Raw genomic sequence first — 26,664 nt, 5'->3', positions numbered from 1 at the left:
TGGTAGCAGGAAATGGATATCAGCAGAACTCAAGGTGCATGCTCTCATACCATAAAAGGAGAAAATAAGACAAGCATAAGGCAAAGTTGTGATATTGTCATTGTCCCAATGTGAGCAAAAATATATACCGATGTCCTGGATAAGCAATAATAATGTCCATATAAAGGCAAAATTACAAACAAACAAATAAAGAAAACATAAAGGAATAATAATGTACCGGACACAAAAGGTGATGGAAACAAATTAAAGCTAAGACTATATCACACTTAGACCACACTTTCGGCAATGGATTGGACAACATTGGTTTTCTTCTGTTTTAATCGCCAAAGATATTAAGAAATTTGGTGTAGGAATGAAAGATTGAGAAAGAAACAGAAAAAGAAAGGTGTGGGTGGTTGCTACACAGAAAGATTAAGTCTATATGGTTTATAATAGGAAGTCTCACGCGTCACGGATATAGGAAGTGCCACCCATTTGTATTTGTAGAAGCCACAAATGCATTTTATTTTCCCTCTTTGAGCTAAGTTTTAGTTTCTTTTTGTTTTCAATTTTTGTCAAAAACTTGCTTTTTGTGCTCCTTCATTTATATTATTTATAGATGTATTGTGATTTAGGGGTTTTAAAAGATTGGAAATAACTATTTTCGAAGAAGAAATTTTTGTAAAGAGAAATAAAAGTAAGGAAACTGATAAAAAAAATTACAATGTAAAATTGTATGCGACAAACATTATGTCGAGAAATTGAACTGTTTTAATTAAAAATGTTTTAAAACAATGACAACCTTAGTATAAGTTTTGAAATTATAAAGACTTCATTAAAAATATGGTGAAAGTACAGGGTGGTGCATGTCAAAGTAAAGTATAGATGGTACTGAATCTAAATTAAATGCTGATATGTGGCAAACCGTGTTGTGTGTGTGATGACAGTACTGTGGTTGATTAAACATGGGAAGAAGTGGAAGAACCGTAAGCTAGATTCATAGATAGCTGTTATAACTAAAGGACAAAAGGCACAGCAACACAAGGGTATCTTTGGTTTCGGTGGTTGTAAAGTCAACGTCGTAAACTCAGATCCAAATAGCGCCCCAAGTTAACTTCGCAACGACAACTTCGTCTTCTTAATTTCCTTCTTTTTGGACCGCAAAGTACTGGATTCACCCTATCTATTATTACTCAATGTGTCTGTAAAAAACAAGAGAACCTCATGTCGGGCCATTTTGCTACTTCCATAGTTCGGCTTGTTCCAGGTGAGTGACTGTTCTACTTCAACCACATTTAGCTTTGTTTTCTAGTTTCAATTTCTTGTTTTGTTTTTTAAATTGAGTCTGTGGATAACAGTGTTGAACTCTTATTCTTATCGGAATCTCGCATTCTACCCTGCATTATCCTCGTACGATCTTTTGATGAAACCCTTTTCACCTTGTAAAGGTTAAAATGATGAATTTAATGTGATTAAGGTTAGAATTTTGAAATAATTTGATTCAGTAGCAAAACAGAGAAACAAGTAAGATGGCTTCTGTAAAATCAGCTTTTAGCGCTACTGGCAATCTCTTATTGCGATGAACATACATGCTATTCTCACTAACTTTTCGACTGCAGAGGATTCGGTTCCAAACTTTTCGTATCGGAACCATCAAATAGGGATATTGAGAATTCGAAGGTTTACAAATATAATGAATCCAAGTTTTAACCTTTTGTCCGAGATGAAAATTAATGCCTAAAATCTAGAAGAACTTGCTATGAAGAACTGAAACTTTTACGTGTCTCTTTCCTTTCTTTCTTTCTTATGCCTCTCTTTATATACATTCATAGGCAGAGATAGAGTTTGCTTCAATTTCCTTTCACACACATGTATAATGTTTTCATCAAGTAGCTTATTTCTTCATCAAACAATACCTCCTTTCACCAAACTTTTGCCTAAGTGTCCTGTCTCTCTTCATTCAAACATTGTCCAGCATGTCCTTATATTCTGTTATCAAACTACTATATATATTTATCACACACGAGACATTTATTTTAATGCGTTAAGTACACAGCAAGGGCAGAAACCCAATTATAAAGTGTTTTATTTTACGATTTTCATATGTTCTCATTACTCATTGCATGTAAAGCAGATTTTTGTGACTTGTTAATAGGTTGCATTTTATTAATTGCAATTTCCAGCATGATTTTGAAGATACTAAAAAGGAAGAGAAAATGAGGATGAGGAACCTATACAGGAAACCAACTACTTTACGTTGCAATGCAGGGAGCAGATGCTATTCTGCATCAGCTGTGATATGGAGCTTGTTAGGATGCCTACTTTTGTTTCATCTGTATTCCAATATTCACCACAGACATGGGGAAGGTAGAGAGGTGCAACTGCGTGTGACTAATCATCCTCAATTTCGTGAACTCCAACAAGTGGAAGAGGAAATCATCCAACTTCCTCCACAAAAGGGGAAGAGGTCCCCTCGGGCTGCAAAACGCAGGCATAAGCGGGTAACTCCACTGGTTGATGAATTCTTGGATGAAGATTCACGACTGAGACATGTTTTCTTTCCTGGTAACAATAGTGCTATTGATCCAGTAAAGGTCACCGGGAACGATAGCTATTACTATTACCCTGGGAGAATTTGGTTGGATACCGATAGAAATCCTATTCAAGCTCATGGAGGGGGCATTCTATATGATGAAAGATCAAACACATACTATTGGTATGGTGAATATAAAGATGGGCTCACATACCGTGCTCACAAGAGAGGAGCTGCCCGGGTAAGTTATTTTAATTGAAAAATATTATTGTTTTAACCATTAGCCCATAATCAAACTGATGCTTATGGGGATTTATTTAGTGTTTGTCATTTCATGAAATAAATTTAATGGTTGTTAACGGCTAGCTTCTGTTATGTTGGTGACAAATTAAAGATACACATTTGAGTTCGGCATATGCATTGATCCTTCTTTGCCCCTAGCAACCTGTTTAGACATGTATTTAATGGTTTGTTGTGGTTATTGTTTTTGTTTAAGAAGGGGCCTTTTATTTACAACTTTACTTCTAACATTCTTAATATCATCATTATTGAGGCCTTTTAGCAGGGAAATTCTGTGTTTCATATGCCAATATACTTCTTTAGATGTCAACGTTGGAATAGTATTTCCATATTCTTGTAATCTTTTAAGCTTGAATCAAATGAAAATTCTAACATAATAATATGCTGATAGCTTTTACCAAAAACATGAAACATACTAAGATTTAGGCCTTAATATCCTTAAAACAAACTCAGATGACAGAGGTGGGCATAGAAATACCATACCCGAATGCACCACTGTTTGTTTCTTACACTTTCGAGGCAATGAACCAGCCCAAATTGTGTTAGACAATTTGTCCACCTCGCAGTGAACACAATCACCATCAAATGCGCCTTGCCTGGTAGCCCCATTTGGATTTCAAAGTGTGCAAAACGTCTCAATTGGCTCTCCTTGGAGGATGTTAGTTAACTAATTAGTCACCACACTAAAAGAGAAAATAAATCTCTGTCAAGTCTTGTGTGACTGAAAATAATTAGTACATTCCCAAGATGAGACCTTCTGCCTTGACTGAAATTTCCATAGCTTATCTTTACCCATCTTGGGCTTCCAATTCCTTTCATTATATCATAGCTTATATTTCCCATCAAGGCTGAGAAATCCACTGAATACAGGTTATTTTTCTCAACAATGTGTTTTTACTGTCAAGACATGCAAGTTTTCTCAAATTCTGATGATCAACAAAGACTTGTTTCTCCTAAATTCTCCAATCCCTTTGAGTTCTTATACAGCTGTAAGATGATTTTACATGGCATTGCATTGAAAAAAGAAAAAAAACGAAAACATGTTGGCTCTTTGGACCTTCCACATGTCAAAAGAATTTTAATATATGGAATGCCCAATGTAAACTTTTGTTTCGGCATCAAATGACTTAAGAATTTTTTTTTATTATTCTAAACGGTAGCACTGGTGAGTTTGTTGCAGGGTGTTTCGGTCCCAAGTCCACTGCCAATTATACTTACAGATTTTGCCTTCTATCCTATACTTTATGAACATGAAGTAACCTTGTTTCTTCAACATTAAGATATTCTTGATGCTGATAAAAAAAATTAACATATTCTTGATTGCTGAAAGATTTATAGATAACTGTTTCCAAGTCAGTTTTGGGAGAATAATGATGTTATTACTATGATATGAGCCTACTCAAGGGTGTCTATTTTCCCCAACCAAACATGTATGTGATACTCAGCTGCATACCCTGGGGACAAAAATGTAGCCTTTATCTCTCTTTCTCTGCATCAGGTGGACATTATAGGAGTTGGTTGCTATTCTTCTAAGGACTTGTGGACATGGAAAAATGAAGGTATTGTATTGGCTGCTGAGGAAATGAATGGAACCCACGACCTGTACAAGTCTAATGTGCTTGAGAGGCCAAAAGTAATTTTCAACGACAAAACCAGAAAGTATGTCATGTGGATGCACATTGACGATGCCAATTATACAAAAGCTGCTGTTGGCATAGCAATTAGTGATACACCTGATGGTCCATTTGAATATCTTGGTAGCCAAAGACCCCACGGATATGAAAGCAGGGATATGACAGTTTTCAAGGATGAGGATGGTGTGGCATACCTTATCTACTCCTCTGAAGAAAACAACGTACTACACATTGGACCCATGACTGAGGATTATCTGAACTTGATGCCTGTCATGAGAAGAGTTTTTGTGGGACAGCGCAGAGAAGCACCAGCTGTGTTCAAACACCAGGGTACATATTACATGATCACATCAGGATGCACGGGATGGGCCCCAAATGAAGCTCTGGCTCATGCAGCTGAGTCAATCCTGGGGCCTTGGGAAACATTGGGAAATCCATGTGTTGGAGGGAACAAAATGTTTCGAATTGCTACCTTTCTTGCTCAAAGCACTTTTGTGCTTCCCCTACCTGGCTTCTCAGGTTCATTTATTTTCATGGCTGATAGATGGAATCCATCGGACTTAAGGGACTCAAGATATGTTTGGTTGCCTTTGATAGTGGAAGGACCTACTCATCATTCCTCAGACTACATTTCTAGATTACCACTATGGTCAAGAGTTTCTATCTATTGGCACAGAAAATGGAGGCTGCCTCAGGGCTGGAGCACATTTAAGTAATTTGTTTTTTTTTTTGTTGAACATTTCTTTTCTTTTCTTCATAGACATTGTTGTACATTTGTGATCATCAAACAAGTACTGATTCTTCAGACTTTACAGATACGAGAAATATAGTAACTCACTCTCCAACATACTTTTTTTTAGTACACATTCTTTGCTGTATAGAATAAATTTGCTAGAGATCACCAAAAATTGTACGTCTCACCTGTTTAATGAATCTTACTTGTGATTTTATAGTTTTCGATAAATGTTAAGAAATAATAACAGGTCTGTCAGAAAGAGTGTTAAAGAGTCTCTTATAACCATTTCTATTAAACATATTTCATATACCTTAGGTTATACTTTATATTCATCTTTTATTCATTGTTTAATGTTCAAACAAGTAAATATGAAAATAACAGGTAGTAATCAACTTAGTCCTTGAAAATGTAAAATTATTTTCATTTTTTTCTAGAATTTAAATAAATGAGATTAAAGTTCATAAAAGTAATTTTCATTTCTCACATTCACTTTTAATTTCGTGTAGATGCCTATACGTTATCATTAAAATGAAACTTAATCCATGTATGATATTATTTAAGTATAATTTAGTCCATAATTGTAAGGTGAAAGGAAGGTGAGAGAAGAAGATAATTGGTCGAAGGTGAAAAATGAAAGTTACTCTTTAAACTTTTTATTTATTTTTTATTTAACCTTCAAGGACTAACTTAAAAAAATGTACGTTTTTAAAGACTGAAAATATCATTCAATCAAAATCCTATATTAGATAAATGATAGTTTTCCACTGGGTATACAATATGGATTAATTTGTCACTTGTTATATTGGCATTGTATCTATGTTCCATGATATCATATGTAACTTTTAGCTTTTCATAAATGAAGACTCACTGTATATCTTACCTAGTTGCATGCTTGATAGAAAATTCACTAACTCTTTTGAGAACTTTGACAGAAATTTCAGTCTCAAGAGAACATGAAAGAAACTTAGACTGAAATACGAATTTTGCCTAAAAAGGTTGTAAGTGTAATAATCAAGCATGGTTGATCAACTACCTCATGACCTTTTTCTGAAATATCTCTAATGATTTTGTTATTGATGACATTTTTATATATTTTGACTTGTTTTGGTTGGTTACTTTAAATTTTAAGTAATTTAACAATAGGTTAGGTATTTTAGAAATTTTAGTTTAGCTGTGAACTTACTCATACATGCTCGCTTATAAAGTGTTGCTGCTATCTTCCTTCACTTTTCATATATCTATTTTCTCCGTGATTTCCCTTGTTTTTACAAAATATTTTTTGTTAATTGTTGTAATGCTTTATGAATAATACAGAAAAACTTGGTTTAATATATTAAGGTTTATGTAACATCTCTTACTCTAATTTACATTTATATATTAAGAGGACAGTTTACTATTGCTTATATTAAAGCTTATTGTCATAGTTTTATGGCTTAGAATTTCTACAAATTTCCACAATATTTTATAAACTGAGATTTTAAAATAAACTTCATCGGGTCAATTTAAATATCTTAGCTTTCACCATTAACTATTGGAATGATAAGTACAAAATTATTGGAAGACATTTTTGTATAATAACTCTTCAAAAACTAAATCAATGTAAATTTTCGCATATATCGATTCCACAATCAACATCTTACATTGGACGATAATGTAAGTTGATTTTTAACACATTTGATGATATATGTTTATTTAAAAGCTTGCATGTTTTTTAATATAACTAGTCATTTGGTTATTCTAATTACTCCAGTCTTCACCAACTTTCAATGTCCACATGAATCATTATCACCACATGTCTTTTCAATTTCTGTATCAGTAAGTTTAGTATAAATACTATATTTTTGGTACAAATTGGTACAAATACAAATAAACTATATTTTTCAATTTAAATACCATATTTTCACCATAACATTGGAATGATGCGTATAGAATTGTTGCAAGACACTTTTGCACAATAATGCTTCAAAAACAAAACCAATCAATAGCAAGCACTCAATTGTTTATCTTTTTTAAGCTACAGAGTATAGTCATATATAAAGTCTCACTTTTGCATAGGCAATGACAAGTTTCATGTACAAGAACAAATGATTTTAATGAGAAGAAGTGAAACAATGAGAGGTATTTTCCTTTTTGAGAAAAAACATAATGATGTTTTCCATTTTCCACAGTCTTTCACTACCAAGGAAAAGTTGAAAGTTCTTGTTTTTTTTTTCTCATTGTCAAACAATCAATGTTATTTGTACAAGAAAGGAGATGTTAAATTAAATGATTATGATGAAAACAGTTTGAAGTTAAAGCTCAGAATTTTCTTGACATCTTGAAGGAGAATTTTTAAAATTATGGTATTTTATGAATTTTTAATTTTAAATAAAGTTTAGATAATAAACTTGTTATTTTAAAAAAATGAGATAATTTTTTCATTGTGATAATTTATTTGTATATTATATGTGTCCGAGTACATCTAGTATACTCAATCTTTATAATCACAAGAAAACTTGGTCAACTACAGTAAAAAAAAAAGTATTTCTTACATGTCTGAGTACGTTTTGACTATTCATAACTAAATATACTCAGTCCTTATGGTATAACCCAACATTTAGATAACTTGGTTGAATAAGTAACAGACAACCGGAACCAACATGTGTAAAATGTTAACTAAGTTGACTTAAACCTGCGATTAAGGTATGATTATTTAACTAATCAGTTTGATTAACTAAAGACTATTCAATGTGATTAGACACATCAGTCAGACCACTCAATGTGATTAAGGTAAGAAACCCATAAATAATAATATAAATAACACAATTTAAGAAGTAACTAGTTATGTCCATTAGTAATAACATTTATTGTTTGTTAATATATTTTGCTAGCTTGAGTGTCAAAATGTCTTCTGCAATCATAATTCCTACTCGACTAAAAAAGGATGAATACTCCTCAAGTTGGAAACTTGAAGTATCTTGAGTGCTTGTTAAAGTCTTTATATAATATATCTAACTATGTAAGAAAAATTTCATTAATTATCACTTTAACGTAAATATATATTAGATATGTGAAACTTTAAGTGTTACACGTAAATATATATTAGATATGTGAAAGATTTTAAATTATTTGTAAGCTCATATAAACATTCTTAGTCATAATTTTTTTATGACTATTTTTCTCCATTTTTAATATTTATGTGTTGCTTAGAAGTTTAACTATTTTTACTGTGAAATTATTTTTAATTTTTTTTATTAACTCCCTCCATAAATGGGAGGATTATGAAGTAAGAATTTCCCATAAAGAAGCTGGAAATCGGCTCAAGCTTTTATTTGTTGTTTAAAGATTTTTATCCAGATGGATCAGCTTAAAATTTTTCTACCAAAAAGAAATTAATATATTAAGGGTTTAAATACATTTTTTGTGTTTTTATTTTGGTGCCAAATATGCTCCATCATTGGTGATAAGTTCTACAAACATTATTGATTGGTTTCCCTTTGACAAAAGAATTTGGGCCAAGTTTTGCGAAACAAGGATATGTTATGTTGAGATGATTTTAGACAGACCTGATAGTGGGCCTAGTTATGCGGAAACCTATAAGGTGTTTCAGAGTGACCGGCCCTAGATCTGCTGTGAACTCTTCCTCTGCATAAAGCCATAACAAAATATGATCCAAAAACAAGTAGGATATGTCACATCAATCCCAATTTTCTTTGGTATTCATCATCTTGTGTTACTGAAAATTAGCAACATAAAGTATTGTATTATTGTCGGAAAGAAGAGGTAGGGTTTTTGTTTGAAAATGGAAAACACAGACAGAGGGACAAAATCCTGAAGTAGTGTGCATTGGAAAATTGAGCTTAAGTTGGGTTTCTTTCCACTTGAAGATGGTCCCATTAAAACATAAAAGGCGTAAAGTGGTCATTGTCAATTATATAGAAAAAGGAGAGTAAAGCTTAAACATGTAGAAGGTATGGGCCAGCATCAAACACTCTTTAAATAAACACTGAACAAAAGCAGATCCACATTTTTTTATAACTCAACCGGGAAAAAGGTGCAAAAGGAGGATGCTTGTGGTATGTTACAACTTGGAGGGGGCAAGTACCATCAATAGAAGTTTAAGATACACAAACCTAAAAAGATGAACCCAATATTATACTTACAATGTATAGATATGTGGTTTCATGGGCAAAAGACACTCCTATATATCAACCCTTAACCCGTCCCTTCGTGAAAAAGTTGAAGCTTATGTGGGGCATAAGAGACTAAAAGCTGAAATGTTTGTGAAATGTAAAAATGATAATACGCTTTAGAGTCTAAGGTTGATAGAATGGGAAAAAAAGAAAAAGAAAAAGAAGAGTATGCATCTTAGACATAACGTGCAGGCCACTAGTCCAAAACCCTTAAAGCCACTAATTACTGTACGCCTTTCAATGGATTCCACAAACTATAACCTAACTCAAGGTACCATGCTAACTCCTAAGATTCGGTGTGGCCCCCAAAATCTCAAACCTTCATTATTACTTTTAAACTCCTAAAGATTATACACATATCATGCATGCCTGCTTCCTTATTTCCACATCACTTTTATCTTATAGAGAAATTTTACCATCATTATGCTGGGTTAAACCACTTTATAATATCATATATTCAATGTTGTATAAAACACAATATATTCTATTTGTAGTAAGTAAGAGTATTCCCGAGCTTCAGTTTTTGCAGTGAGCTAGCTGTGAACACAAACAATTATGGACCTTATCTCTGCTCAAATTGGGACCAGAACCACCTGTAAAGAAACCTCTTCCTCAACTAAGTCAATAAGATTCAAGATTCTCACGCTCATTATAGGATATTTGTGATTTTAATAGTAAATATTTTTTATTCTTCAAACTTACTCATGTCTTAAAACCACCATCCGAGTAAACCACGAAAGTGATAAAACTTGGGACGAAACTATATATGGACGAATGTGAAATACGAACATTTTATATGGTTCATAAGGGAAGCCCACTGATAATTTTCTGAAATTTACGACTTTTGTGTCTCCTCTTTTAAGGCTGAAAAAGGAAAGAAATTATTTTTACGAGTTATGGATGATCCATATATGAGACGAAAACCATGTCAATCAATTACTTTATATTATATATATATAGTTCATACAAATATGGATGGATGGAAAGCCACAAGCTATATATTGTTTGGTAAACAAAAAATCAATCATAAAATGTTAACAAAAAAATAATTTACTTAGTTCCTTTTTAACGCAAGCAAACGCCCATGAATCCCGGTGTCTTACCAAACTTATATATTTAACCAAAAAAACAAAAGAGGAAGTAAATAAATAAAGCCCAATAATTAACACTGAAAGAAAACTCCATCATCCTTGCGCACGTGCCAAAAAAACCAAGCACACGTGCGAGGCATTCATCCATGTCAAAGCCAGCCACATGATACGATTGCGACACGATCATCATCAAGCGTGAGTTTACGTTAAGGCCTCCATGCACTGGCCCACACCACCGGAGTTTCCTTCCACGAAAGGAATATTCCGGTGTCGGAGCACGGTACCATCGACCAACCCTCCTTGTACCTCCTCAACAGCGCCCTAACGTCGTCGCAAACCTCTTCGCTGAACGGCACCGCGCTTAGCCCTCCCCCATGCAGCCGCGTCCCCCACCGCGCCGCCGTCTCCCGACGCTCCAGCGAATCCGCTGGCGAACACGCCACCAGGTCCACCACAGCCCTCCCTGCCGCGCGCTCCAGCATAAGCCTCTCGTTGCACGTCTTCGCGAAACTCTCGTCCAGCGCCTCGAAGTAAACCCTAAACCACCTTAAACACTCCTCGAAACCTCTCACGAACTCGTAGCCCTCGATTCCCACGTCCAAATCCGCCTCCTCCTCCACCACCGTCACGATCCTCGGCTGCAACCCTTGCAGCGACGATATAAACGCGTCGCGGCCGTTCCCCGCCGGGGAAACCGAATGCAGCGCGTTCACGCAGTTGATAGCCAGGGCCTCGTCGTCTTTGAGGTTGAGTTGAGAGAAATTGAGGTCGGAGAGATCGCCGGCGTGATGAACGACGTTGAACTTGAACGGAACGCCCATGAGTCGCGCGAACTTCTCCATTCTTGTTCCGATTTCCTTCATGACGCGCTGCACGGAGTTACCGGTTCTCCCGGTGACGACTGTGGTTAACCTGAGGTGCGGAGTTTCGTCGGTTCGAGTTGCCAATGCCTCCAGAAGGGTTGGCCATTGAGTGCAATAGGTGTTGCTAATGTCAAGTATGTGCAATTTGGGGTTTCCTTCTAAGGCTTCTAAGATGGCGCCGTTGGACGCCACGTGTCCGAAAGTTGTCCAGGGGCTGACTTCTTGGAATTTCAACACCGTCTTCCTCGTTGACTCAAAGGAGCATGTTTTCTCCGATGCGGAGGCCAAGGTTCGGTAGGTTCGGTCTCCCGCGTCGGTGACGCGGCTGAACAGGGCTTGGAGGAAATACGCCGCGAGTTTTTGATCGGTGTCGCCGTATGGGGAGCTGAGTTCGTTGAGCATCCAGAGGAGCTGGTGGAGGCGAGTACTATTGTTGTCGGCGAAGGCGCGTGCGGTTTCGAGGAGGAGGTTGTGGGACCAGTTGGGGGAGAATTGGAAGTTGAAGTCGGGGAGGGGAGGGGTGGGAGAGAAGGAGTAGGAGTAATCGGTGTTGGCGGTGGTGCTGAAGGTGTTGGCTGTGGTGGTGGTGGTGGTGGTGGTGGATACGTTGTGGTAAGGGTAGTAGTGTCTGGAAGAAGACGAGGACAAGTCTTCTTCATCCATGTAAAAGTTGAAGCATTCTTCGTCTTCTTGGTGGGAGTAATGGTAGTAGTTTTGTCTGGAGGATCTGGAACTGCTAGAAGTTCTGCTGGTGGTGGAGTTGAGGGATGGATCGGGTTGTGGTTGATGGTGTTGTTGCTGTTGAAAACTTACTAGCCTAAACAAGGTATCCATTTAACCCACATCAATAAACAATGTGACTCTCTTAGGTAGCTCAGCTTAGCTGCTTCTCAGCACCACCAGACCAAACGTGTTTTTAACAGTGGGAATTGGGGCACTGTTGGGGAATGATTGGGGGAAGAACTTGGTCAAATTTCGATAGATTCTACTTACCTTACAAACTAGGTTAATTTTTCTAAATATATATATATATATAAAAAAAATACATAGTGGAGCTCAAGGGGTTTAGTTGTCACCCAATCTAACATATATAGAAACGAAATTATATTAAAGCAAGTTATTTATAAGATAAGTTAATAAATTAAAATATTTAATTGCGGAAAAGATTTTTAATATATATTTGATGGGATGGTAAGAAATGAAGGATATATAGTTTGAATTGGTTGGGGTTTAGCTTAATGTAATGGAGTGTGGAAGGTTAATTGGATGTTATTGAAAAATGGGTGGGGAGGGAGGGGACGGGAGATTGACTGAGATGAGTTTTGTTGGTGAGTAGCTTGAAAAATCTAGTAGGGTCGTGAGCTAGCTAGGTGATGCTTAGAATAGAATTCTCTCTGACAAAAGATGGAAAAATATGAAAGTGTGAGAAAAAGCAACGAAGGAAGAGATAGTGGGCTAGCTTTTCTTTCTTTAGAGAGAGATAAATAAATAAACAAATAAATAAAGAATTAATTAATTAATTAATTAAGCACAAGAAAATAGAGAAAGAGAGAGAATTTAGGAGTATTGGATGAGTGGGAGCAGGCGTGCCCAACTGCCAATTGGGGTTTGAGAGAGTAGTAAAAGCTGCCGGCGTGAGTCATCATCATCAAACCCACTATCTTCCCCGTAGCAGTAACACAACCCACTCACGTTCCCTGCCTCCTAATCACTCTCCAAACTCTGCCAATTTTCCAATCCACTTTTCTCTTTCTATTTTATGGAAAATGTTTTTTTAACAATTTTCCTATTTTATTACTAACACAACACACCCAACTCCTCCTCCTCCTCTATCAAAATTAACCCTTCAAAAAAAACGTTACTATCAAAGGATTACACTATGAACATAAAAAGTACTACATATTTAATATTTCTGTTTCATTTAATAAAGGTTTTATAGAGATAACTGCGTTATATCATAATGTCGTGTTAACAAACCAACCTTTAGATAATGATGATGTTGTATTATACCAATACAAATGTTCCACTTCTCCAAATTCTAGGGTGGCATGCCTTTCTTTGTCTTCTCCATACCTATTTGGTGTGGATGGTTTTACAAGTATTCACTGTTTACCTCAATCCTCGGCCTACACCAAAACTCTACGATTTCTTTGAATTTTTGATACCAAAGCAACCCAACCATTGCTTCCATAATCTCGAAATGTTTGTATCCCACTTCATTCCAGCTGTTTTACTTTTATCTAAAACTCATTTATCATTATCGCATACAACTTCTACCAAGAATTATGCTTTATTGAACGTCCCCTAAAAGTAAGTAAACCCCCCAGCCCCACCTTGCGTAGACTATATATATCTCCAATCCCTTCTCATCTACAAATTCGATTGGAGTTTAATTATATTTTGTTAACGACGCATTTAAGTGAGACGATTTGATTATTGAGAGGTTAGGAGACGTTGGTTGGAAATGTTAAGGAGTTGTTTGTTTGGCATCATCAATGATTGGGCGAAATCCATGTTTGAACTCTTTGTCCCCATGTCTTGAAGTGGGCCTAGGAGTTGAATCCATATTTTTAATTTGCAGCTAAGTCACATTGATCCCAGACAGGACGAGACAGGTTATTACGGCCATACTGAAACTCATGGCCTTTCTTTCATCTTGCTTTTCCTGTTCTGCTTTTTCCTTCTTCTCTTTTCTCTTCCCCTGTTTTGTGGGGATGGTGGGTGAGACCGAAAGGGATCCATACTCTGCTTCCATCTTTCAACTGAATAAAGGCTTCCCCAACTAGCACCCATCACCCCAACATCATTTTAAAACTACTTGTACCATGGTTCACAGTTTAATATGCATATGTAGGGTCACAGTTTAAAAATTTACTGAAAATATAAGTTGTTATTACATTAAAATATAAAAATATTAATTACTTTAATGTTTCATAGCACTTTTTCTACTCTTGTTTAAATTAATAAATTAAAACAAAAAAAATGAGACATTGACGTTCGCACCTTTGGTGACTTTACTTTTCCTTTTCTTTGTTGAGGTGAGCCGTGAGCCTCATCCTATCTTATTATAGAAGAAAGGGTAACAGTTGAAGTGTCAATGCCTCACATCCTTTTGTAAGAGTAGTATTTGGTACTTTCATAGGGAGCGTAAGGAGCTGAATATATACGAACACGTTTATCTCACTAGGAAGGAAACCCATGTATGCGATGATGATGTGCCGTCTTAAAAAATCCTCACATGACAATAACAAGGAACCTAATCTTATTATGGTTTGTTTTGTTTCCCAGTAGAAGTTGAATAACTGAAATTAAAACAATGGGAAATATGAGCATGATAAGTGAGTTAACGTAGAAAAGTATAAAATATAAATGTAATGGGGTTGTAAGTGTAACAGTAAAGAAAAGGTAACTAGGTAGCTGAAATGAAGACAAGGTTGCCGGAATCTAGTATTCACGCCAGACAAGGTCGCAGGAATGGATGGGAAAAATTCCCTGAAGGCATAAATCGATTGGATTGGTAACGCCCCAGAAAGCGAGGAGCAGACGTCTGCGGTTAAAAGATTTGCATACTGGTAAACTTTAATCTCTGCTATTCAAACAATAAAGTTGAAAGTTTTCCAATACTATTTGCGAAGCCATTCATCAATTATATTCAGAACCAAATTATGAAATTCTGACAAGCCAGAAACACAACATGATTGCAACCTGCGAAGGGTCAGAGGGATGGAGAACACTCTTTGGACAAAATGATTCACGTATAACCATTACATTCTCCTTTATTTCTTATTTCTTTTATTTTGACATATATACTCATACATTCTGCCTTACTATATATGTCTAATCATTTAAAAACCTTTTTTCTAATAATACATCTATATTAAACTTTAAAATACTTTTAATATATATTCAAATGGAAACATATAATGTTAAAAGAAATCTCTAGAACCCTTTTCTCTACAAATGGTACAGTATATTGGGTTCCTACCATTGAAAATAATCTTTGAATTGATGATTCTCCCTTTTAATTTGATCCCTACCAGCAGTGTACTAGAGTCAACATAAGCATATTCCGGTTTGAGCATTCCTAGTTTTGAAGTACTTGCTACCACACCATCACCCCATGCACGCAGATTCAGACGTTCCAACACCAGTATTAAAATACCGTTAAGCCAACCCTGTCCTCAATGCTAAACCATTAATAAAACAACCTTATTATAAAAGAAACCAGAAATATGTGTACTTTGCATTGTTCTTCGCTTCCTCGTTTTCTTTTCCTGTATATTTGGCGAAATTTAAGCCGAGAAGACGATAAAGTTACATATCTATCTGCTCCTGCTAGACAGAATGCTATGTAGAGAACACGAAGTGTGAGCATGACACCATCGATAGCCATTAGGTGTTCCAGCGAGCTAGCATCATGGTTTATTAAGTTGGGATGAATTTAGTTTATGTTATAAATACTAAATACTGAAGAAAAATAAACTTCTCTGCTAATTAAAAAAATAGCAATGTGCATAGTTAAAAAGAATAAGTATTCATTATTAGTTTATGTTTAATTAATAATTTAGTTCGGAAGATTTTGATTTTTTAATTCGAGTTCTTTTATATATTGTTTTTTACTCAATTGGTTTTATTTTTAAAATATTCTCAATTGAGTTTATGTTTTTAAGAAAAATATTTAAAATGACATTTTCTGTTAAATTAGTATTATCGTGATTTGGAAGTGTCTTGTATCAAAATCTAATCCATCCCGTGTTAAAATTTAGGTATGTCATGTATTAAAATTTAGATTTAAAATTTGAGTTACTTTCTACTTAAAAGGTATTATATGTCAAAACCAGACAAATTTTTTAAAAAAATGGTCTAGATTTTGACCCTTAGCATTTTCAGACAGTGTTAAGATAAAGTGACATCATAACATGAACTCAATTGAGTTAGAAACCAATATAAAGAACAAAATAAATCATAGACCAAAATATAGGAACAAATTATTAATTAAAACCTTAAATTTAATTTTAAATATTAGAAATTAAAGTAATTTTTTTAAGTACAAATTTAATTTATTTTTCAAACTATGCAATATTGTTAACTTCCTTCTTAGAGTATTTTTACGAAAAGAAATCCTTAAAATTGTAAATTAAAAAATAGTCCTATTTACATTTAAATATCTTAAGAAATATTTTTAAAAATTAAAAATTTTGTGAACATTGATTTCAGAAAAATAAAATAAAAGCTTTAATATATATATATATATATATATATATATATATATATATATATATATATATATATATTAAAAATTCCTAATAAATTTTACTTGAATTCTTTTAGTATTACATTACCTATTTTAAATACTATTTGTTTTAGTTAAATTATTTCAAATGAATTTAAAAAAGCTCATGTCAGATATATAGTTAGTATTACATGAATATTTTATTATAAAAGAAAAAAAATATTAAAGACTAGACCAAATTCATGATAACATTATATTACACCTATTACTAAAAAAAATCATCATTTGTTTACAAAAATCATTCCACACGAACTTCATATACGAAAAAAAAAAAAGATAAGTTCCTCGTCATATTAAAAAAATTATCATTACTTCGTCTTCTCTCATTCCAACCAAAATTCTTAGTATTAACTTTTTTTTTCCTATCCTATTGAATTAGCTCATATATAATCTTCTTTAGTATTGAAATATTCATTCTCATCAAACATATTAATTCATTTAGAAATTATTTTAAATTTCTATACAAAACCAAGTTTTCTTAGATATCAAAAAATTAAAAATTATCCTTAAATTACTATAAATTGAATCTAATTATTATAAATCCTGGAAACTATTCACAATAAGAATAACATTCTAAAAAAACATATTAGTCAAAGAATCAAATTTTACTTACACATCACAATCTAGATCAATTCTTAATAAGAGAATATCCATTTGCAATATAAATATTATTATGATTAACTATCACTTATTTAAGTTGTGATTGAGCAATAACTTGTATTATAAAATATTATATCATTCGTTACTCAGATATAACATGAATATTAATTAAGTTATTTTTCCTTTTTCACTTATAGACTCAAATTTTACTGTGATAGAAGGTCTCATTTAGATATTTTAGTGTTACCTTTTTTTACTTCTTTTTTTGTTATAACAATTATACTTTATTTTTCAAGAACCACATAATTAAAACTTAATATTGAGAAATTACTTTTAGCTGTGTCTACTACCTTAAACAAATAACAAGTAACACACAATTTGACACAAACTATTAAGTAAATATGTGAATTATGAGAGATTATAATGCCTAAACACTATATAGGTTTGCACCACATCGAACAATACTCAAGCAATGAAAAGTCTGAAGTAGTAGCTTGTACCAATTTGAAGTACATAAAACAATATATAGCCACCCTCCTTGAACCTCAAGCAATAACAAAGAAATTGAACTAGTAAGTCACTATTGATCGGAAATACATTCCATAGTAAAAGTTCCCCAACCTCAAGTAATATAATCAAGAACTTAGAGTAATAGGTTAGTAATGATTTGAACTATATCAAACAATACACAATGTAATTTTTAATTTTAGCATGACACGATTCAGTGTTCAACCATATGGAACAATGATTATACCAATCTAAAAATAATTAATATTTCACATATTTGAATGAGATTCACCCAATCATAAACATTAATGAAACGACGATTCAAGTATGTATACATGTAAACACCTTGTATAAATATCAAAATATTAAACGTTTATAATAATAATAATAATATTAATTTTAGAAGATAAAATTAATTTTAAAAATTTAATAATATGTATTAATAAGTAATTAAATAAAGAAAAACTATTATATTTTGAATAAAAACTATTATTGAACGTCATTAATTATTTTAAATTTTCCTTCACAACGTAAAATATTTTGAATAAAAACTATTTATTATATTAATTAATTAATTTATTTTTTTCCTTATTTATTTCAATATGGTTATTTACTTAAAAAAGATATATTTTTTCCTTCTCTTTTCTCATTAATCTAACATGGTGTATTTTATCACGAATTTTAATTTTTGTGAACTTATATTAAAATATTCAATAAATATTGAAATTTGTCACAGTTGTTAGTGTAAAAATATTAAATACGGAGATAACTTCTGTCAAAAAAATTATAAAAAAAAAGACATGAGATATTTGATATAAAATTTTCAGTGGAGAGGATTATTTCTTGTCCGTTAGTTACTTTTTGAAAACAATCTTTTTGCACCTAGCATCGTCACGGCCTTTAACAACATTCACTAATTTGGATCTTAGTTTGAAAGCTATGTTTCAGCTCTTCCAGTTTTTAGGTGTCCCCAAAACCAATCAGTGTCGAATGTTTTTTCGTCTATTAAATTTGATCATATTTCAGTCTCAATACAATGAATCAATCCACTTCTGCTGCATCTTCTTTTTACTCTTATACATTTTCTTCATGTAAAAATAAATACTAAATTTTGTTTTTGACTTTTGTAATTCTTTCTGAGTTTCATTGATTTCTTTTGATATTAATATACAAATTATCTAAGTGGACCATGTAACATCCTAGTTAAGTGGACCATGTAACATTCTAATTATATAATATTAAATTATAAATGAGTTATCACATAATTAATAAAATAGAACAATTAATTAATATAATAAAGAGTAAAAGTTTCTTCATAGTTATACAAAATATAATTTTATACTAGTCTATGGAAAACTAGATATTTGTCGTCCTTCCGTCTAAAGTCTGCTCTACAGTCATCTCATCACCCTCCGCTCACACTCATCGGATGATCATAACAAAAAAAGAAGCACAAGAACATACAAATGATGTACAAACAAAAAGGGTAAGCTAATGATACAAAATGATTCATATAATACCATAACACCACAAGCACGAAACATGTTAGAAGTTAGTTTTAAACCTAACTCAACCCCACAAAACCGGCTTGTAGGGTGAGGTTTGCACCCACTTATAAACTAAGAATTGACCTTATCTCTAGTCGATGTGGGACTTCAACAACATAATTCACATATCACAATCAAAAACATCTTAAACATTCCAAGACCTAGACTGGACTATCTAGATTTTGTATGAATGTCGAACTATGACGTGTTGTGCACTTGTGGTGGTCTCTACTGCTTTGTGAAGTTATTGTCAATTGGTTTCACCCTACCATACTCATAAGGTTAATTTGTGTCACGTCTTAGGCCATACTGGAAGCACCTAGACTAAGACCTCCTGCTACTCTCACCACATGTATCAATCATCTCTACTTGAAAATGAATTATCATTAGAGTGTTAGGATAACCCACATGACTGAGTTCCCTGCATTCATACTAACACTTTGAAATCACCAATAAGAAATTCCTCTTTGAAATTCTTTTTTATACTTTCCATTCATATATATACACACACACAACTTCATGTAACACAACAAAACTTACATGAAACCATTATACATTTATCAAAGGATCCAAAACAATGTATTCACAATTCACAAAACAACCTAAAACATGAAAACCAAGAACCTGAAAAAGGGCGTCCAACGCCTGGAATGGGGCGCTCAAGCGCAAAACTCACTGGAAAAAGGTGCTTAGGAGGCATTCAAGGGCGCTTATCGTCAAAGCTTGGGCAAGAAGGATGCTCAGAGCACTCAGCGCCAAAGCTTGCACAAAAAAGGTGCTCCAGGGGTACTCTTCACATGTGTTTAACTTATTTCTAGGACCTCCTAGACACTGAGAAACATTGAAAAACACATTTCTAACTCAAATTGACCACTCCAAACCAATTCAACTTCTCTAAGTTATCCAATCTCAAACCTACACCTTCTAACACCAAATGTTGTAAAATAATAGCATGAACAAGTCATAATAGACCCAAAAACACACTCAAAGACTTTAGTTTCCTCATAGACTCTCTACTTTCAATTTTGACATGTCAAAACCCATAATTTGAACATAAAGCCTTATAAAACCATCACATTTACTAATATCTATTTCTTTATAGATTTTTATCAACTCAAAGTGCTAACAAGTATCAAATAAAATATAACCAGATCTGCAACATCAGATTTCTCAATCCAAACCCTATCTCACAAACTTACCTATCAAAACCTCATTTTAACCCCAAAATCTATGTCTTTACCAACTCAACATTCCTTAAACCTTGCTACCAATTTCAAACATCAAAGCAAAATTATAACATATAATTCATCACAACAATATAATCCAAATTACATCACAACCAAATTAAATAATCAATTAATCAACTACACACATTTAAATGAATTAACACTATCATAATTATTGAAATTATAACTACATCAGTTTAACCTATATACAAGCACCAAACTTACACCACAAACATGCTTTAAAGTTAGATATTTAGTCTTCCTTACCTTACACCAAAGATACAAGGCTCTAAGAACGTTCTTCATTTGCTTCTCGCACAAGAAACTCTAAAAACACCTATGAATCACCAAATTGTGACCCCATATTGACAAAGAATCAAGAAAGAAACACAAATGATACATGTGAAAGAGGTTTCCTAAGCATGATCATAAACTGATAATTAAAGGAAAAAACAATAGAAACTTACTTGCTCTAAACCAAGAATTGATCGGTAGAGAATGAAGATTACTGAGCTGTGAATTTCTAAAAACTTTATACTTGTCAAACAAATGATCGATGAATCAGATATCTTAGAGAAAAATGAGAAAGAAAAGTGAGAAAGAAGTAAGATGAAGAGTTTTTGAGGAATGATTTGTTTTAATAATAAGACGTGTTTAAAATTTTTTATTTATATTATTAATTTATTTTAAAATAAAATACTCGGTTTTATCATTTTAAAATATCTATCTACTTTAATACTTTGATTTTTAAATTCTTACATACTATTTTTATATCGCTTGACCAACCTATATATTAGACACTTCAATAACGAGTATATAACGAGTATAGATAATTTTTTTCTCTACTTCATACAACTAACTAACATGTTATATAACTAATCCATAACGATAAGCTAGATCAAAATTTTACACTTTTCTTGTCAAGAGTACTGTAAAATAGTGTGTAAATAAACATTCGCCACGTGTTAAATTCTTATCTGATAAAAAATTATAACCTTTGTGTAACAAAATATTAAGGTTTAAACCCTCATTTGGTTCTCATATTTGTTGGTCAATCTCAAATGAGTCATCATTTTTTTTTGTCGCAATTGAGTTCATAAACTTGTAAAGTTCAGCCAATTAAGCCATGTTCGTTAAGTTTTCACTGACGCCGTTTACGGTTGCTGACATGGTGCATGCTGATGTAAAAATATTTTATTATGTGGATTTTTTTAAAAATTAAGAGTTTTTGTCGTGGCAAAATTTATTCCTAATCGAACCAAGGAATTTGTCCTCCAGAACCTCACCTCCCTCACTATCTCTGGCGTCCAAATCAAAGCCTCCGGCCCCTTCGTCATCCTTCGCAGGGAGCAGGTTTAATTGGATCTTTACTGTAAGAAAAATCAATTTGTATCAATTGAGGTTGTTTGCTTGATGGTCCTTCGACCCTGCGAGTGGTGCAGAGAGACTTCTACTTGAGCCTTTCACTTTGTTCTTCTCTTTTTGGGAACAATGGCTTAAGTGGGTCTTCCTTATTAGAACCTGATGCCAAACACAAGAAAAAAAATATAGGGATTTGTGGTCATTTTAGTCAGAAAAGCAATTCACAGTTTATTGCACTCCCGCCGGAGTTTGTCATACTTGATTTTATTAGTTATTCTATCTCCTTTGCGTTAATGTCCTCTTTCTTGCAAATCCGGTGCACAATTTCTTGGCATTATTGTAATAAGAATTTGAAGCGAACCAGTGTTACTATGTTTAACAAACATAACAATGTGACCATGGATACAACATTAATGTTGAGTTATTGATATTAATGTTGAGTCATGAGAGCTTAATGTTATTGAAATACTCAAGCTTGTCAAAATAAGAAGATTTCTGAACACAATTAGGAGATTTAGTTGCACTATTTTCATCATTTTCGTCCACGAAATCCTCTAAATCTCCAGTGAGGTTACTGTTCTTTGCGTCCAACTCCTCCTTGATTGAAGTCCAACCCATGAAATTTGAGAGAGTCATTCAAGGTGGTGTATCTGAAGAGTGAATGTTGGAATTTTCATCCTCAGAGTTTGGGGAAGTCCTCCCAGATATTGGTAAAGAATCCACTGAAACCCTTCTGCTGCTCCAGCACCACCAACAATTATCTTTCCTCCGCATACAAGCCTTCAACCTGCAAGAGAAATACAGAGATCTAAAAACCCAATTGGAGTAGAAGTTGTCACTGTAGAGACCACCCTACTCGCGATCTCCACCATGCCTGAACACCATCTTCGCACATCACCACCAACACGCATCTGCAGAGAGAACCATCATCAATCTCACGTAACCATGGCAGCTTGCACCTCCATTCGAAACCTGCACACATATTCGAAACCCCAATCACAAAGAGGAAACCCTATAATTTTAACATAAACCAATTAAATTTTGCCGTTTCATAATCTTTTAATTTAAATAAAAATTCTATGTAATCAAACAATACACATCAACATATTAAGTGGGCACCATATCAGCAACGGTAAACGGCGTCAATAAAAACTTAACAGACATGGCTTAATTGGCTCAATTTTACAAGTTTATAGACCCAATTGAGACCGAAAAAAAAAACGATGGACTTACTTGAAATTGACCAACAAATATAAAGACCAAATAAGGATTTAAAAATATTAATTATTACAAACATTAATGTTTGAGGTCTACATTCTTCTTAACATATAGTATCTCATACTGTTAATATTTTAAATGTTAGGGTATAATATATTATGTTATTAATAAGATTGTCGATAACTGCACAATTCAGTTTTCATTAATTAATCAGTAATCTTCTGGTAATGAATATCCATTGCAGTTTGAAGTGGTGAATAACTTCATCATGTTTCTTTGAAGTTTACATGACCTGCAGACTTGAATAAAGTGAAAAATTGGAAATCATTAATGAGTGGCCCCTTGCTAGCAACAGCATTGCAGAGTGAATTAATCTAAAGTTGGTGTTGAAAAGGCTTTGGTCATTTTGATCACTTCCTTTAGTTGTACTAACAGGATCAGCACCTTGTATTATAAAGTTGCTGCATAAAATTGATGATCAGATATCTAGAAATGCGTTCTAGGAAGAATCAGCAAGATTATGATCCACACCTGTAGATGTAGCCAAGGTTCCCATCATAGTATGTTCCACAGAAAGAAACTCCATTATTCTGTCACCCAATTAATGTGATAAAGTTCTATCCTTTGACATGTCCCTGCATCACACTGCAGATGAGAGTTCACTTCACCATGTCCACGTGTTTAGTGCAACACTCATTCAAATTCAACTTTTAATAACAAGCATTAAGTGAAAACTGAAAAGCAACACTAGTAAAGTATGATGAAAATAACATTTTTTTTTCTGAATTAATTAAGAGGATTTCTTAAAGGAATTTGATAGGACTTTAAGGTTGTGCTCTTTTAGAAAGAAGAACTTGAGGAAAATGGATAAGATGGATTTGGATGGATTTAAACATGAAGTTTATTTTGTTTCTTTTAAGAAATTTAAAAATGACGATAAAATGAATTTAAAAATAAAGTTTGAAGAAATGGATGATATGATAAATAAATAAAAGTTTTAATAAATTAAAAAATAAGATTATTAAATTATTTTTAATGCTTGTTATTTATAGACGAAAAAAGATAGTTATAACATTATTGAAACAAAAATATAGTCTATCTATTAATGAAAAACATTACAATATTTAAAGCTTGAAAAATAACAACCCTCTGACCACTTGATCCTAGTTTTTTTTTAGTAGAACTTTTCAAAGACAAGAGAATTTGTAAGAAATCCAATGTTTACGAATTTTTATGGAAAATTCATTCTACGAAATATAATTTTTTAAATAATATAACCCTAATTATGTCAACGAATTTGTGATAAATTTATTTAAACCTTTTTTATGTTTTTTGTTTTTGTATGCGTTAACTCTGCATGCACTTTTATCTCCTCGTATATATATCATAATTATATATATACACACGATACATGATAAGTTAAACAATTTAAATATTTGTTAATCCACAAATTATATGGAGTAATGTGAAATTAGGGTTTCACCATAAAAAAAAACTAAATTATTTTTTGATCGGTGAGTTTTGAGTAGAAAAAGGTTTAAAATAATCTCAGCTTAAATCAGAATATATATTAGTTATACTGTCCAAAAGACAGAGAGATGATACAACTGCAGCCTTTCCTATGGCTAATTGAAGTGGACGAGGTGCTTTGCCCTAATCATTTGAATTCGGTATCTTTATCAGCGTAAGTTATATGCAAATAGTGTCGCAGAACAATCAGATTATCATAGCCTACCGATTTAGTGTTACAGAACAACATAGTGCGTAATCCACTAAAACAAATGTAGTTCATCCGATAAAATAAAAGATCAACATGAATATATATACATATAAAATACTTTAATTGGTAAAAGATTTTTTAAAATGATAAAAATAAATATGTGGAGACTTGATCCAAAATAGTAATTCTTTTTTTTTCTTTTAAATATACACCCAAGTTTTTGCATACAGAAAACAAGTCTGAAAAGAGTTTTATTAAGTAGATCAGCACACCTCAAGTCACTGTGACCCATTTTAAACAGGAAGATTAAGAACATAAACCTTATAATTTCCATTTCGTTCGAAACGATTTCTTTTATTAATTAGCCTGCTTTTCGAACTGCAACCACAGAAAATATATATACTTGCCAATATAGGTTCTTTGGAATCTTTTTTAGGATGTTTTAAGTTGAAAAAATAAATAACATAGAACACAACCTTTCAGCCAATTCAAAGTTGGTAAAATACACAGTTTTTGTGACTTGTGTGAATGAATACTTAATGTCTGAATCTAATTTATTGAAATTAAAAATATACATTGGAGTAACACAAAGTAAATAGAGTTATCAAAATACAATTCAAAATCACAAAAAATACAATATAATTCAAATACATTTAAAGATAGAAAAATATTTAGAACTTTTATTTTTTTTAATATAATTTAGTATTTAAAATTTATGGATAAGTTGGTAAGTCAACTCAACTCAACACATGTTCAACCCGAATGAGTCAAATATTTAGTAGAGTGCGTTTATTTTTAATCCATGTCAAAATTTGTATTTTTTTTTAATTTAATTTGGTTTGAATCCATTGTCAGGTTGGTTCTCAAATTTTAAAATATTTTCATTTCTATAAAAAAATTATACAAAGGAGTTTATTTCACATTGGTGTGTTTTTTTTTTCATATATGATACTTGGCATTTTTAGTAATACACATTGAAGTTGAAAGTAACACCTTCTCACAATATATTTTGACTCAGAACAATGAACTTGTATTATCGGAATGAAAATTTGTTTAATTAGTCTTATAAGAATTCTTCTACCGTACATTTTATACCGCTTAGAAGTAGTTTGTTTCTTTAGTTGTTTTAAATAGGAAACGACATTACGACCACAATTCTTTACGGACATTTTTTCCCTTGAAAATAATAAGTCTTGAAATTTTTTCATAAATGTAAATCAATCTTAGATATTTTTTCATTTTTTTAACGTTTTTTAATATATCTTTTTCACATTCAACACGTACGAATAATAATAGTTTTAATATATTTTTTATTAATTAAATTTGAATTTAAATGCAACTCAACTTAATTCTGTACATAGTGATGTGAAACTTGATTCGTTTTTAAATAAGTTTTTGATTGAGCAACTAGGTTTATTATAATTATTTATCAGGTGTTAATCGATTGTAAATATTAAATCTTGTAATTTAGTGACTTGTATGTGATCATGAAGGAAATGTGGACACTATAACGTAATGTGTATGTATTCATATTCTTTGAAAGTTTAGTTTGTTTGAAAGTAATTTTTGTAATTATTAGTGAATTTATTTACTTTCTTATTACAAAGACATGATATACTCGTGTTTATGAAAACATTATTTTTATTGCAAACACCATTCATCCAACCATAACAAAATGTTGCATCTCTCCATTTAGTAATTATAATAGAGACTTTTTGCCAATATGAGCTCATCATAAAAAAAAACATTTCAAAATTTACTTGGTTCCACTATAAAATTCAATGTGTAATCAATCTTTCTAGATTTAAGACAAAAAGTTGGGAATTGTTATTAGTTACTATAGCATATCCACAATTTGATGTTGGGTCCCTCACATAATTTGC

General features: G+C 32.6%; 1 protein-coding gene and 1 pseudogene across 2 annotated transcripts; one reads left to right on the top strand and one right to left on the bottom strand.

Moving 5' to 3' along the window:
- Positions 1-904: 904 nt before the first annotated feature.
- On the top strand, positions 905-5,310 carry LOC124831658 (uncharacterized). 2 transcript variants are annotated; one of them, XM_047305729.2, is made up of 3 exons: positions 905-1,246; positions 2,248-2,753; positions 4,311-5,310. In XM_047305729.2, exons 1-3 carry the CDS (start codon positions 1,204-1,206, stop codon positions 5,160-5,162), a joined length of 1,401 nt encoding a protein of 466 aa, XP_047161685.2. In that variant the 5' UTR covers positions 905-1,203; the 3' UTR covers positions 5,163-5,310. The 2 variants fall into 2 exon arrangements, with proteins under 2 accessions (XP_047161685.2, XP_047161684.2); XM_047305728.2 differs by having other exon boundaries at positions 2,163-2,753.
- A 4,972-nt stretch (positions 5,311-10,282) lies between these two features.
- Positions 10,283-12,397, bottom strand: LOC124831657 (protein SHORT-ROOT pseudogene; annotated as a pseudogene).
- Positions 12,398-26,664: the final 14,267 nt, after the last annotated feature.

The sequence above is a fragment of the Vigna umbellata genome, chromosome 1, assembly GCF_029865625.1.
Source record: "Vigna umbellata cultivar VRB3 chromosome 1, Vumbellata_1.0, whole genome shotgun sequence".
Taxonomy (NCBI): Eukaryota; Viridiplantae; Streptophyta; class Magnoliopsida; order Fabales; family Fabaceae; genus Vigna; species Vigna umbellata.
This window is presented reverse-complemented; position numbering and strand designations above follow the sequence as displayed.

Bases quoted from the DNA above. Each gene is read 5' to 3' on its own strand.
- LOC124831658 (XM_047305728.2), top strand. From the start codon at position 2,196: ATGAGGATGAGGAACCTATACAGGAAACCAACTACTTTACGTTGCAAT. The intron at 2,754-4,310 runs GTAAGTTATTTT...TCTCTGCATCAG, and splicing joins ACAAGAGAGGAGCTGCCCGG to GTGGACATTATAGGAGTTGG.